The 16,149-nt window shown below is 38.9% G+C and overlaps 1 protein-coding gene across 2 annotated transcripts in view; it reads left to right on the forward strand.

Annotated features, from left to right (window-relative positions):
* APBB1IP (amyloid beta precursor protein binding family B member 1 interacting protein) overlaps nucleotides 1-16,149 on the forward strand; it is a 69,681-nt gene that overhangs the window by 18,739 nt on the left and 34,793 nt on the right. For both annotated transcript variants that reach the window (XM_075746383.1, XM_075746382.1), the window contains exons 3-7: nucleotides 1,893-1,980; nucleotides 3,789-4,081; nucleotides 9,892-9,969; nucleotides 11,590-11,749; nucleotides 15,381-15,502. In XM_075746383.1, coding sequence (XP_075602498.1) covers nucleotides 1,893-1,980; nucleotides 3,789-4,081; nucleotides 9,892-9,969; nucleotides 11,590-11,749; nucleotides 15,381-15,502 — 741 coding nt within the window. The remainder of the gene's footprint in view (nucleotides 1-1,892; nucleotides 1,981-3,788; nucleotides 4,082-9,891; nucleotides 9,970-11,589; nucleotides 11,750-15,380; nucleotides 15,503-16,149) is intronic.

Below are 16,149 nucleotides of genomic sequence, written 5' to 3' on the forward strand. Positions count from 1 at the left end.
GATACAAGCAAACAGAGATGCCTTCACATTGCATAACAAGGCTGAAAAATAAATGTAAATTCAGAATTGAACTTTTCTGCTCTATGTACTTAATTTTAAACTTTTCTTTTTTTTAAGCATTTCAATTGTTTTCTCTTTAATTTCTCTTTGCATGTACTTTCTTTTTTTTCCCTGCATTTTTATGGCCATTATGAGATGTTACAATTTCTTGGTAGATTAGTAATGAAAGTATTTCCTCAATACATTCATCAATACATTTTGTGCCCTCCCTCTTTCTTTCTTTTTTTTTTTTTTTGTTTTCCCCCTCGGCCATTGTAAAACTATCTCATGTGCTTCCTTTCTCCCTTTTCCCTTATTTATACTGTGTCTGTTTTTATGAGAGAGTATTAACACAGAAACAGTGTTTGAAGTTATCACTGCTTTGGTTTCCAGCTCTGTATAACTTCAGAAGCAACCAACATGTCATGGGTGGGACATAGGTGAAAAGAGCTGTCAAGTAAAAGATTTGCATTAATTTGCCTGGAAAATGTCTGTCAGTTTCAGGCAACTCTAAGAAATGTAAATACCTCTGGTACAAATTGAGTATGAGCATCACTGCTGCTAGGCAAACATCTCACAGGGGTGCATGAACAAGAGTGTATAGCTTGTAGGATATATATATATATATATATATAAAGTAAGCCTTCCGTTCTGGGCAGCATTGGTAAGACCTCAACAGGGAAACTGTGTCCAGTGCTAGTACTGCATTTTGAGGAAGATGGTCAACTGGAGAAAATGCAGAGGAAAGCAATGGGAATGATGAGAAGCAAAAGAAACATGACCTGTAAGAAAAGATTGCACAAGGTTGTTCAATCTAGAGAAGAGGAGACTGACACCAATCTTAAAATACATAAAAAGCAGCATCAGAGCAGAAGTACTTCACTCCTCATGTCCATGGAGAGTAGGACAACAGGGAATGGTCTTCAGCTGCAGGAAAGGAAGTTTAGGATCAGCATCACAAGAGAGGTTTGATGGCAGGAATAGTGGAACAGATTGCCAGAGGTGATGATGGAATTTATGTAATAGGAAGCATTTCAGGGTATAACTGCCTTGCCTTAGGACAGGTGCATGGTCTAGACAGACCCTTGAAATTCCTTCCAGTCTTGTCTACAGTGTTTGCTTATTAGAGCTATCACCTTCCTCACTGTGGAAAGGAGAATTTATCTTTTTCTATCTCCACTGTATGCACTTTTCCTAACTTGTGAAGCACTGGTTCCCTGCCTGCTTCCTGAACAATAAGCCACAAACAAACTAGGAATTCTCTATTTAACTATGCAGATTTTCAGTTTACATTGCAAACAGCAGCATGTTTTGTTGTTTGCTGTGTTTGGGATTTTTTTTGCAAACAGCATGAGAAAGCAACAGCCAGGTTACATTTATATTAATAAATAAATAAAGCATTCTGGAGCAAATAGCACTGCATAGATCATATGTGTACACAGCTAAACTCTTTCAACACCCTCCCCCCACCTCCCTTAAAAAAACCCACCAAAACCTAAAAATCAGTCTGGCTTTCTCCACTGTCTGTATTAGTAAAGACTTGGCTCTGCTGTTCCTCACACCAAGCCCGAGTGTTGCGTGACAAGAGTTGCAGTTGGCATGGGTCAACATTGTATTGAGAAGCATGGAAACATTAAACACTTGGCATGATTGTGAGACAGTGCTTGAACCCTTGTCCTGGCCCTATTTAGTTTACTGGTCTAGGCATAATCCCAGAAACTAGTTTGTGTCATTCTGTTCCTTGAAGAAGAATCTATTTCATTAGAGAAATTCAGGTAATTGATTTACAAGTGTTAATGTCTGTAATAGCAATTACGTCATCAGATACCTCTTTTTTTCTTCTACCTTAACAGAGTTTAGGAGTGGAGACTATACAACCTCCATCCCCCAAAGTGTCCAACAATGAATTTAGCTTTACAGTTGGTTTTAAAGATTTAAACGGTAAGTAGCTGAATCGACTCTTTCATGCTTTTTATGCTTATTTAAAATACCTTACAGCAACACATGAGAAAAAAACCCCAAACTTCAAACACTCTTGATCAAAAAAACCCCACCCAAAATAAAAAAAATCTGTTTGGCTGGAGGGGGAGGTATATTTGTGTGTCTCAATTTAGGAAACTTCAAAGGGGGCAAATTTTTTTTAAAGGGACATTGCTTAGTCTTACATAGGAGTCAGACTTTTTAGAATGGCTGAGTGTAAAGGAAAACAAAACTGAGGAGCCTCCCAAATCTAAAATGCAACCTTTTTTATGTAAAGATTTAAATTAATAGAAGATGAAGTTCCTCAGTGTGAGGTCAGAGCTGCATAAGCATTTTTGTCCAGTGGAAGTATCGGCTTCAACTGCTTCCACTTTACATTGCTTATTCGCATTCTGGTTTGCACTGTCACTTTCACATGTACAGCTTATTGAAGCTGCGTGATGAACCAAATGAGGGAATTTATCCTAGTTTAAAAAAAGAACCCTCCCTTTGGTTTTGTTTGTGGTCAGTTTTTTTGTTTGTTTTTTTTTTTTTACTGGGGGCTGGTTGGTTGCATTTGCCTGAGTTGGTTTTAACCTGTGTTTTTGTCCCAGAATCAGTTCACTATTAAGCTACCTAGTGTCTCTACCGGCAAAGTGGGTTGAAGTTTATAAATAGAGAGAATCATAAGCCAACTTCCCACTGAAAATAAAAGCTGATGAAAATACTCTATTAACAGATAAAGCAGAGTAAACTGAGACAGTCTAGTGACATATTCACACTTAGTCTGATGAATTATCTGTTCTTTGGTGGACTGTATTAGCATTTCTGAGTATCTAGTTCAGTGCTGTCCATCCCTTTCCAAAATGCCACTTAAAGCTTTCCCAATTTGTGATTTTTATTTTTTTTAACTAGACTCTACAAAGAAATTTAAACCCCTGAATCTTTTGGTTCTTAAAGAACCCTTATCTTCTAGAAAGCTAAATCATCCTACAGGATGTTATTCCACAGGATCTCTTATACCATGACTAGTTCAAATAACTGAAGAAGAAATTGTGTATGAAGTTCCAATATAGGTTTTTATCTTATAGTCTGACAGAGTATTGATAGAAAGCAAAAGCTACAATATTTCTATCTGGTTGATAAGATGCTTTTGAAAAGAGACTGTTGTCTTTGTTCTTTGCTTAAAGGATCCTCAAAACCCTGTATATTACATGAGATGTTGATTCCACAATTACTGATGTGCTACAAATGATACCATACAAATTCTTGTGTCTTAGAACTCTCTGATTCTGGTTCATGTTAATTTTAGAGTTGTAGAATTGTAGTAATATATGAAGATATTCTTGATCTAGGCCTCAGTTACACGGTTTGTTGTGTGCTATACTAAAACTTGCTAAGCATTTTTTTATGTAGTTAAGTAAATAGCCTAATGGGAGCTAATGGAATTTCTTGCATCCATATCACTAAGCATGTACCCAGAAACCTTGCTGGATCAAGGCCAGGTTCCACAGCATCATAAGGGCCTGAGACACTATCACTGAAAATGAAGCTTCCTGTCCTGTTTAATTTGTAGTCATAGAGTTCCTTGTACTCTGAACTTCAGTATGACCAGATTAATGGCTATTTCTAAAACACATTTGTTTTCTTGAACCCATTTAAAATGTTGTTTCCTTTCCCATAACCCTTATATCTTACAGTAACCATGCGTTCTGCAATTTAATCTCTACTGAACTGGAAACATAGTGTTTTGCATTGCACTCTGACACATTTTGTTGTTTTCTTTACAGAATCTCTAAGTGCCCTAGAGGACAAAGACCTGGATGCTCTAATGGCTGATCTTGTAGCAGACATAAATGATGTTGAACAGAGAACTTTACAAGCCCAGAAAACTTCTTCTGCCAACCAGCAAAGTGTGGTCACTCAGCCTTCAACAGCCTTGGATAGCAACATTTGTTCTAAATCAAGTCCCTATGTTACCATTACCGGACGGTTTGGGGATGACTTGCCCCCTCCACCTCCAGACCCTGATTCAGACCTACCACCACCACCGCCGCCTCCTCCTCCTGAGCCACTCACCCAGGTAAGCCTGGGTGGAGCTTTGTTCTAAGTGTTCAATTGTTCTTATAATTTTGCAAGTGGTATTTGGCATTGGAACAACAGTGGATATCCCAGGTAGAAACATCGTGGGAAGGTTCTGCAAGGATGCAACATGCATGAACTGTGGGGTGGGAGTTTTCTGTTATTGTGGGCTCAGCAATTTCTGCATGTTCCTTGACCTATTGCCCATTCCTTTGCCTTTCTAATCATTTTGATAGCCCAAGACAGGCATAAATCATTGCAAATGGTTTGCTGTAACAGAAAACTTGTCACTGAATTTTTTTAATAAGTGCTGATCAGTTAATACCTTCTCATAGAGAACTTGGCTTTGGCATCAGTGCAAAGCATGGCCAAAGATCCCACAGTTTTGTGAAGATGTCACTGTGTTTGTTCAGTGCACTCTGTGCTATTGGTACTGATGAGATGGTTCTGGGGATGTTTCCCAGATCCATCCCTGGCCTAACTGATTTCTTGCAATAGGAAAAACTGTTCAGTTTTGTAAAACTCAACATTTGCTAGGAGACTGGGTACAAAGCTGAGCACAAGAAGTACCTCTCCTAATCCCAACACAGAATCACTCTGCTCTTCTTGGTCTTGTCTTTGAAGGGAAGTAATGAAGACCATCTGCAAGATGGGACAAATGCTTTTTACTTAGGAGATGTCGAAGTTATCAGTAGGTACTATTTATAAACAATTGGCTTATCGGTACATTAAAATTTCAGACTTATCACAACCTCCTCCATATTTGTGTTTGTTGCAGAGCTGTTTTAGCAACTGAAATCAAACATGATATTTCTAGTAGAAGCATTAGAAGTTCATTTCTTTGACATGAGGTTGTGGAGAGGGAGATAATATAAGAATCCTGCCCTGTCACAGCCCTGTGAGGAGACTATGTCCATTAGAAGAGTGATACAGCCCAAAAAACATGAATCTGAAATCATGAAAGATATAAAAGTATCTCTTTCAGCATTCATACGCATAGTAACTAAGATGTTTACATTTAGGGAATGGAAAGATTTTAGAGAATGTGAAAAGTGCTCTGTCAGCCCCTGTAGAACTCTATGGGTCAGTTTTGCTTAAAACCATGGGCAATTCATTGCGGTTTAAAAGTCCACACAAACTGAATATGAATCACTTCAATATCACTGCTGCCTCTGTGTTTAGCATCATACAGCAAACATTTAGCAAAAGGAACAGAAAATTTGTTAGGAAGAGGACCTTTCTGATTATACAAAAAGTGATTCACTGGATAAAGCTTCATTTGGTGCATAGGACCTTTCAATGCTGTTTGAAGAGTGAAAGTCGAAAGCATGGAAAGAACTTCACCATTTTTCTGTATCTCAAAGATAGTTAACTTCCGATCTTAAAGGAATATCAACATTTGCAAAAACAGCAGCTAGACAGCTTCAGAAGCTGAAGTATTTTATTTAGCTAGTATAATTGATATAGAAGAGATACTATCAAGGTAAGTTCTATCCATTGTCCTACAAACACGTCCCCATCTTGATTTAGACTCATGACCTTTAAGGAAGTATTAAGCTTCTAAATAGTCTTGTTTGGAAGCTGAGGAATTATAGTCTGGAAGGGTAGCTGGTTAGGTGGGCTGAGATTGACCAAACTGCCAGACTCAAGGGGTAGTAATCAATGGTTTGCTGGCTGATAGCAAGTTGGGGCTTGTATTCTGTAACATTTTCATCTGTGACCTGAGTGATGAAGATGCTTTTAATTAAAGGCACTGACTGACAAGATGAATGGCAGGGGGACTTTGAGAAATGTGAGGACTGGGCCTGCAAAGCCTTTAGAAACCAGCAAGGTACAAGGTCCTGCACCTGGGGTGGAATAATGCCATGCATTTGTACAGTCTGGGAGGCGGCAGGCTGGAGGATGCCTTATTCTTGAATAAGAACCATGCATGCAAAGTCATCACAGTATGGGAAACTGGCCTGTGTTGGGAGGAGCATGGCCAGCAGACTCAGGGAGCCATTATTCCTTTCTCTTGGCACTGGTGAGGCCATACCTGGACTACTGCACTGTTGCAAATGTGATTTTGTTACAGGGCTTTGGTTTAGCATTAATTTAGGATTTATTAATATTTGAGATAGATCACAATATTAGATTGTATAATTATTAATAGCACTTAATCATTAGCCAGTTTAGCAGAATGATTCAATTGAATTTGTTACAGTCAAAATAGTGACTTAGTTAAAGATTCGAAAATGGCAAGGGTCACCCAAAACTTACAGCAGGGTTGCACACACAGATAGGGGTTAAATCAAGTCATATGTACAGACAGGCAGACAAACAATCCTGGATCCAATTACACACACACACAAACACAAATAGACAAATAGTTCTGAACCAATTGCACCCACACACAGAGAGGTTAACCTATGATTAAAATTTCCCTTTTTGTGAGTTCCATAAATTACTCACTTTTATGTGCCAGCATTCATCAACGGACAGTCAGTGAACCTTGTGAAATCAGGCCTTTGGGTCCTCGCCAAATCATTGATGCACGATCTTTGAATCCTCACAAAATCTACCCTGAGAGGTGTCCCAGCTCAGGGGGAGATACTGGGTCACACAGCCCACGGCGGTTCTGGAGAGCTCAAAGGGTCTCACTTTTTGAATCGTTCTTTATAGGATCTAGAGATGATTGGCTTTGGTCAGGATTCTCCATTCTGTCCACAGTCAGTGCTGAGCCATTCTAGTAGACAATTCAGACTGAAGATGGCCCAGGTGTGGCCAGCAGGTGCCTGGCCACCCCAGCTCCAGGCTACTGCACTTGCAACCGAAATAACAGCACGAGGCTGGTCCAGATGTACTATTCAGGCAGCAGATGGCCTGGATGTGGCCAGAGTGCCTGACACCAAAATCACTGTGCTTGTATCCAAGATAACAGTACAATGGGGCTTATCCTGAGATCTCAGAGTGGCCCAGGGGGCTGCACCACCACATGTACCCCATTCTGGATGTCGAGATACTGGAGATTGTCCAGCAGAGAGCTACTGGGATGGCCAGGGGCACAGAGTGATCAGGGGCCAGCAAAATAATGGCTGACCTGATCACCTGTTGATGACAGTCCTGCTTTGGGCAGGGAGCCAGACTACAGACCTCCAGACCTCTTGTCCAACCAGCGCTGCCATGATGCTGTGATCTAAAGCTCACTGAAATCAACAATGCTGCACAGTTCTTTCCCTTGAGTCTTGTACTGAGCTAGTTATTAGCTAGCATCCTGCATTACCTGAGGGTCAAACAAGATTTCGGAGTGAAAAGAGGATATCCTTGCTAAACACAACTGGAATTCTATATGCAAAAATGTAGCTGGAAGTCACTTCTGTCTCCCTCAATTAAAGTGTTCCCCTGAGATTGTGTGCTGAGTTAAATCTCTAGCAGTGTTTTCTGGTCTCTTTCCAGATACAGGGAGAGGGCAGAGAAGGATGGAAGCAGGACGCAGAGGCATTTCTAAGGAATCTGTCTGCAGTAGTTGATTTCCCCATTAAGGCACTGGTTCTGCTTTCTCCTGCAGCTGTTGCCTCATTTTCTGAGGTGTATTCAAATACTGATGGCATACCCATTGTATAGCTTACTGTCCAGAAAATTGCCTGTAGGGCTATTACACAAGTTGCAGTGTTAATGACAGAGGTAATAACCATTTAAAATTAGCATAGAACTGATTTCAAATTAGTATTTACTGTCTTGGTTAGTATTTACTTTGACACGACATTTCTGCTCAGTAGAATGAAATGCAGCTGTAAATGGAATGTATTTTGTTTCATCAAAATCCATGTTCCTGTTAGCCAGGATTCTTGAGAAGTGATTCTTGAGCCAATCAAGGCTGATGTTTTGTTTAACACTTCTGGTTGTCTGTAGTCAAATAAGAATAGTATTAATTATTCCCAATGCACCTGTGATACTAAGACTCTATTCGCTACCCTTTAAGTGTGCCAAAATTAAGAAGTACAGGCTTGCTTTCAGGGAAACATAGAACTGTCTCATAAGTTTCCATCAACTCTGACATTTCTTTTTAAAACTGTCCTTAAGCAAAATAAGGCTTCTACATTTTCTATGACATTATCTGAATGAATTTTATGTGCTTCTGTTTGAAGACTAATTTGAAGATCCAGAAAACGTAGTGATGATACTGTAGTCGGAAAACAAATCTTGTGGCCTGTCAAAACATTTCTTTAACAGTGCTAAAATTTTGCATCTGATAGCTTATTTACTTTGCATCATTTCCTTTTTCTACATTAAGACAGACAAAGGTTATGAAAACATGAAGTCTCTCAGGTGAGAGCTCTGTTGCATGCTTGAAGCCATGTCTTTCAGGTTGCATACCTCACCTTGTATTTTTGACATCCTAAAGGATGCTAATGTGCTAATGTCCAGGGCAAGCAGTGATAAAACAAAAGATGTTTAGTTCTCTTTTTTTGCTATGATTCTATGATATCTCTGTACTAAGGAAGTGGTGGCGATGCTTAGTTAGGCCTAGTTTCTTGCAAGTGCATCTCCCATGCGTTGCAGCCATCCTGGGTTTCTCTTAGTCCAAAGACCGCTAAAATTATGACTTTAGGGTAGAAAATGGAGGCTGAAGGTAACACAGAAATAAATCTTGTGTGGAAGCAGGGCAAGAACTTTATCCCCCAGTTATTGACTGGAAGTTGGGTGTGCTATAACACAAAATCCTACCTCTTTAGAACAAAGGAAACTGCGAAAGTGAGAGCGAGCAACAGGGACAGTAAAAATCAGCAAAGAGGCAAGAAAGCAAAGACAAGATAGTTTTCAATAGGGGGAGCAGGGATTTAAAGTTGGAAAGAAACTGAACCCTGCAGGAGTACTAACAGTCCAAGGCAGCCCCAGGAACCACAATTACTTGCTGTCCAAAATGTACTTTTCCAACTCTGTATGTGATTGGGGGAGGCTACTGGAAGATGGATGGCAAAAAGGAGCGATCACAATCTATACACCGGTCACAGAGGCAACAGGAGGCGCTGGCACCTGGTACATGTACCTAAAACTCTCAGCAGCTGTGGATCCAGAGTCGTCTTGGATCACAAACCTCACTGATACTAAGAATGATATTGATACAGCTGCTTTGTAAGAGAAGAGCTGGGTGATACTGAGATTTTTAGGAATCTTACTGTGGCATTCAGCAAAAGCTGGAATGAACTTGAGTGCTCTGTCTAACTGTGTTTGTGTTAAAATCAGTAGATCCATTACTAGAATAAAAAGCTATGATATCATCCAATTTAAGGAAGTGTTCCTCTCAGTAAGTATGCGTGCAGTAAGAGCTCGTACGTGGCAAGTGAAAGAATTTAAGTAAATTAATGTACTTAACGTGTAAAATTGTAGGTGGTATAATTGCAAGCCAAGTTTTCAGTAAGATCCTAAAAACTCTAGTTCTCTTAACTCTATTGAGAGGCAAGTTGTCTTCCAAGTGGCTGCATCCACAGTGCTGTTTCATTCAGGCTTCCTTCATCTTCTCTTTTGTATCAGCTGTAACCCATATGGGAATATAGAAGAGTCCAGTTTTCAGGCATTCCTGTAGCATTTGAGGAACAGATCATGTAAGAGCTGTATGACTGGGCACCAAAAGGAAGCACTGGACTTGTAAATCAAAGCTTTGGTTAGAGGATATTAGCTCAAGGAAAGCTGGGGATTCCCTGTTACTATGAAGTTTCCCATGACAAGCCTTATGTTCTGGATATAAATAACAAGAATCAAATCTTTTCAAGTAAACATAAGTTGCTGGCCTTACTTAAGAAGTATACCAATTATCTTGTGTCTTTTCAGGAAGAACGAGAGGCACAGGCTAAAGCTGACAAGATTAAACTTGCGTTGGAGAAACTGAAGGAAGCCAAAGTTAAAAAGGTGAGCCTTAAAATAGTGAAATGCTACCATAAGAACTACCAGCTAAGTATCTTACCATTCTTCTCAATAATAAAGTTCTTACTAAAATCACTAGGCTTTTCCATATTTCTTCTGTAACTTAAGACATCTAAAGATACTCTGTGGAGCTGTCTTGTCATCCACTTGAAGAGAAGTCTCTTGGAAAATGCTGCCTCTGAGGGACTTATTTTTAAGAAGACTGGAAGGCTCTGTCTCTTTTTTTTTTCCGAATGTTGGGGCAAAGCCCACTGTTATGATAGGTTGCTTTAGAGAAAGTGGAATGTACATTAAAATGTTGCTTACTTATGCTCTGGTGATTCTGGAAGTATTAATCTTTTCTTCTGCAGTGGATGTGGATTTAGCTAACCCAATTAAATTAATGAGGGTCTTGCTAAATCCTTTCACAGCGGTGTAGTAATGTACAAGGATAATAGAAATTATTTTAGACCAACAAATTAGAAAGCTTCCAGCCAGTGTCTGTGCAGTACTGCAGTGCATCATGTAATTATGCCCACTCATCCTAAGCTAGTGTTCCAGTGGAACTCAACAGAAGCTGCAGATGTTCAGTAACTCTGAAAAATGGATGTGAAGAAAAAACTATCATGTCCTATCAGTGTTGCTGAAATAGGAGATGGGAGGTGTTGGAGGTCAGAGCCCACAGGGCTCCCAAGAAGAATTGAAGCTTCCAATAAATTTGGGGGTGTCCAGACTTGCCATGGTTCCCACATCTTTATGTTCATGTACAAATGCTAGTTCTGTGAGAATGTGCTGGGAGGATTTCAGCAATGTTGTTTCTGGAAAGGTCTATAACTAAACTTAGGACTGCTCATTGGTCACGCTCTTTTCCTTGCAATGTTAGCAATTCTCCTATGGTAGGAAGCATTTATTTTGAAGACTTTTTTTCCACTTCTTTTTTTCTCACTCTGAATATTTGGAACCATAGGGTAGAACTAAGGCTTAATCTTCTTATGGCTATGTCACTATAATGAAATTACTATGTCATTCTTGAATTCTAAACTGACTAAATAATTGTCAAGAAAACCAATCTCTCTTTTACAATCTGAAGGTTTTACAATCTCAGGTTAATTTGGTCAATATTAAAACTCATCTGTTTGCTTATTGATGGGCGTTGGACTACTGTCCATCTTTGTGCAATCTAATTTCAGATTAGTGTGTTGGCATGGCAAGATTCTTCCATTCTTTTTCTCATTTAAAAATAAACTTCCCACATTTCTAGCTTGCATTAAGGGCACTTTGTCCTTTTGTACTTGGTTTCCCTATCAAGAATTTTCCTTAATTGCACATCTAGTAGATTTAGAGAAGAGATTAACTCCTGCTTTTTCTCCTTAGCTATTTCACCTTTCGTGAAGTCATGCACAGGACAAGGTTCAATTTCCTTTTTTGAGAAAAGATCTTTATTTTGGTGGCAGTATAATGTGAAAGCTTCCAAGTTGTTTTATTCCCTCAGCTTGCTGTGGGACAGGGTGCCTTCGAATCAGTAATAACTTTCAGCTTTAATCTTTCTTATCTATGTTAGCAGATTCAGACTAGCCTTTTACTTGCTTCTGAAATTAACTGACTCTTCTGTGACTCTGTACTCAGCTTGTTGTCAAGGTGCACATGTATGATAACAGCACAAAGTCACTAATGGTGGATGAGCGTCAGGTGACACGGGATGTTTTAGACAATCTCTTCGAGAAAACGCATTGTGACTGCAACGTTGACTGGTGTCTGTATGAAATGTACCCAGAGCTGCAAATTGGTAAGTGGCATAGTGACGGAGCATATAACAAATATATATACTGCAACCTATGCTATCGGTAAACTTGAAAAGATAATTAATAATGTTTCTCCTGCCGATGTATCTGCTGGTGTTGGAACTTTGCAGTCTCTAAGCTGAGGGATGCTGCAGGAATGTACTTAGGCCACTTGCTGTAGAAGTGAGCCTTTCATTCATCTGTGCTGTGAGCTGCAGAAGGCTCCTTGCTCACCACCATTTCCATTATTCTGTTGTACACAAAATGAAGGGGCTGTGTGAATTTCACTGTTTGTCGAGGAAGTGACAGACCCAAACGCACCAGCATTCAAGTCTGCTCTTTGAAGAGAGGATGCAGTGCTGAAGTGGTGTCAGCAGGCTGTTACATACTGGCTGAACAAATGTCATAATTAAAGAAGACAATTTGAGAAGTGTTTCAGTTATTTCTAATGCTTTTCACTTGTGACGGTCATTTTTTTATGTGTAAGTTGTGAACAGGATATTGCTCTCTCACGGGGCTGCAGGTCTGCTGGTGGTAGCTTATGATTTAGGAAGTAACTGACCTCCAGGTCCCTAGGAAACAGCTATGCAAAACTTTATTATTATTTGGTGCAACTTAGTGAGATTTGTTTCCAAAAGGCCTTAAGGCCTGATTAAGAATGAGATATTCCTAATCGTGAGTTATTTCAGAATTTTTTTATTGTCCAGGCTACAAAGGTATTCATATCAAAAGGAAAGGGAAGCTTGCCACAACTTTCTTCCAGGGTAGCTGACCTAGAGAAAAGGGAAATTGTCAAACAGCCTTTAGCATTCTCAGTTTACAAACTCCCAGCAGAGATGCAAAAACACACAAACAAAGCTAAATATCAATATTGCACTTTAAAGGAGCCCCAGGAATAACCATCCTGCTAAACTAAACCAAAGACATGTAAAAATAGCTGGAAAAAGCCTGACTGCTCATAAGCAAGGAGATATTCATCTACTTGTAAGAATGGCAGAGACACTAAGTGCCAATCTGTTCTTTCTACTCCATTAAGATGATACATGAAGCAATGTTGCTGCATTCTTTTGTACCTGATTAGCTTAACTAAGGAAAGACTGGAAATGTCATTAGACCCTAGAAATGTCACAGATATCACTTTGAATAATGTTAGAGCGTTTTCTTGTCTTGGAAAGTTGCTCCCTCTGGTCTAGCATGACTTGGACAAACATTTCTGAGTGTTCGGATGACAGCATATAAACAGATTGTTTTCTGAATCCCCATAATTATTAAAAAGAATGTACCCATGTTTCTTCATAATCTGGACAAAAATTTTTAATTCCCCATCGCACAATTAAAACTGAAAGTATCAGAGACATCATATGCTACAAACATTGGAGTTAATAGTTAGACACTTTTTTTTTTAAAGTAAAAATTACTTGTGTTACTTTAGTCCCAGCTAATGCTATGTGGTTTGCACTGTCTTGATATAGTAAGGAATTACTCTCATAATGAATAAAAACTATTTTAAAAGCTGGGACGGAAGAAGAGTAGGAAAGGTAATAAATCAGTAGCTGGTTGAGGAAAAAAGGAAAAATCTATAAATGGATGCAGAAGTCTGTCACCAGGTCCAAATCAGCTGGGAATGGAGCCTTCTTGTTTGCAGAAGGGAATTTAGATATGGATGGAATGGTACATATTCTTTCTTCTGCTTCCAATGCACAGCAACATGCAGTTAATTTGGCTCAAAAGCAAAACAATGAGAACTATTCTTTATTCTTGTCAGTATACTTATTGCCAGTTCTAGATAGCTCTGTTACTATAAGCGTGCTTAGAAGACAGACTTTCCTGTCCTTTCCCTTTCTACCTGCTTTCTATGTTAGTATTCAAGAGAATAAAATTATATTTACTTGAAGAAGCAAATCCAAGCAGCAGATATTTCAGACTGAACTGAAAAGTCCAAGCTAGTTTTATATCAGAAGATCCTTGACAGAGTATCTTACATGTACTGTTACTTTGAAAGGTGATCATTGCAAATAAAATAAACTACAGTTTTAGATTAATTGCATGATAAGTATCACAAGTAATCTCAGTAGTGAGATGGTAATATAACACTGGGCTGTACATAGCAGCATGTATTTTGCATTAAAGATGTCTTGTAATAGACATCCAGATGTTAGTAATTATAATTATAAATTATTATTATTATAAAAAAGACCCTCCTGAGGATGGTAAGATCATACCTTTTACACAAGAAAAGGCTGGTACTAGAAATGAACAAACAAAAGTGTATGTGGCAAAAAATAGTGTTAAATAATTAGTTTTATGACCTGAGAATTATTTTATGTCTATCCTAGACTATGAGATACTGTTTACCCTTAACTGTTACTTGGGGTTTATATAGTGCTTTATATTTCCAGTGCATTGCAGAGGTATCAGTTGCTAAATGAAAAGTGTTACGTTGCTTGTGTTGCTAAGTTGCTGTGCACATGTGAACTGGCCCTGAAGCTAATCTCATTCTGTGAATTTAATTAATTTGCAAAATCTAGTTTTGATGGGGCATACTGAACCCTTGTCAAAAGTAACAAGACGTGTTAAAAAAGAAAGCCTACAAAATGTGTGCTCTGTTATCTCGTCTTACACTAGGCCAATCTAGGCCATGGAAAGATATGATCACCACAGATCACTGAAATGGCAGCACAGCTGTTCCCAGGGAACTGCCAAAATCATACTGAAAATTGGAGCTGGGTGAATTCCCTGCACTAATACTGAATTTGTAGAAAAATGCAGTTTGCATCCTTCCAAAATTACCTGTCAAATTATGCTCAATTCCTTTTCCTTCCAAAGGGGCTTTATGTGACTTTTCAGCTACTTTGTACAAATGAAACCACAGAAGGAGAGATCAGAGTTGCCTGAACTCAGCATACCCTGTGGCTTTCCTGGGTGGAGGATCTGGGTTCAGATCAGCTCAGGAGGGGAGAGAACTGGCCCCAGGTCTCCCACATTTTTGGTGACGTTTTAACTACAGAGATGCTGGGTAAAACAGTATATCTTCACATCAGTTCTCTGTCTTCCTATTTCCTCTCTTCTGCTATTTCTGGTTTTAAGTACAGTTGCTTGAAGAAAAACATTTTATTTTCAGTGCATAGAATTCTTCCAGCTGACAAAAAAGCAATTTTTCATTTGTTCCAATAAGTAAAAATACAAGGAAACAAATTTTTACTATTTTTTTTTTCAATTCAGTAATCAAAATGAACATATACTCCCCCAATCATACTGCAAACCTTAACAAACAAAAGCAAAAAAAAAAAAAAAAAAGCAGCCAAAAGCAGCAAGGACACGGGTGTAACCCTCTACTTCTAGTGGGTCACTGTTTCCATCCTTTGCAGTCTTTGGGTAACAGCACAGAGATGCAGGAGGAATCCAAGGGCATGCCAGAGCTACATAAGGCATCTTCTGTAGCTGACTTGCACTTCCACATGACGCTATTTTTGTGTGGTTTTGCTCCCTTCTATGCAGTGGAAAAGAGTGCCAGGCTCTCCAATTCTGAATTCTCCAATTCAGATAATGATGACATTCTTACACAAGAATTTCTGCAGCCTCAGGAGAGGGGAGGGAGAGTTTGAGTGTCTTACATTACCTTTTCTGTCTCTCCAGAAAGGTTTTTTGAAGACCATGAAAATGTTGTTGAAGTGTTATCAGACTGGACTCGAGACACTGAGAATAAGATTCTGTTTTTGGAAAAAAGTGAAAAATATGCTTTATTTAAAAATCCCCAGGTAAGCTAACATGGTATTTGGAGAAGAGTCTAAAATTATGTCATTTAATCTGCATGCTGCCTGTTACATTATTAATTTGCTTTCAACTCTGTCAGTTTGGAATTAGAGAAAGCAAAACTTGTGCTTTCAACAAAAAAAAAAAAAACAAAAAAAACCCAAACCAAGATGTTGAACGCAAGGATTTGAAAATTAGTACTTTCTGTTCTTTTCTGATACTATTTTAAAGTCCCGTCTGCAGTGGTAAAAAATGAGGCATGTAGTTCTCCACTGGTACAAGCTGTTGCTTAGGCACAGCTCTCAGAACTGGACTGAGATGGCACAGCGGTAAAAACCTGGTCTTTGTCATTACTATAGTTTCTCCACTGTTCGTACTGATGAAAATCAACATTTCCTTGAAGGTCCGGTTTTTGCCAGGTGTACATGAAACTTAATAAAGAATATGCTGAGTACCACAGAGAGTTTATCTGGGTTTCGTTTAGACTGGGGAAAAGAATTGGGTAAACAGTAATGTGTGCACACTATGTTTGTAAAAAGAGAATCTGGACATTGAATTGTGTCAAATTATTCAGGATAGGTGTATACACAAATCATTTATTTCTTGTGATATGTGGTCAAAACCGTATTTACAAACACCCTAGCACATACAG

Source organism: Balearica regulorum, chromosome 2 (assembly GCF_011004875.1).
Source record: "Balearica regulorum gibbericeps isolate bBalReg1 chromosome 2, bBalReg1.pri, whole genome shotgun sequence".
NCBI classification, from domain to species: domain Eukaryota; kingdom Metazoa; phylum Chordata; class Aves; order Gruiformes; family Gruidae; genus Balearica; species Balearica regulorum.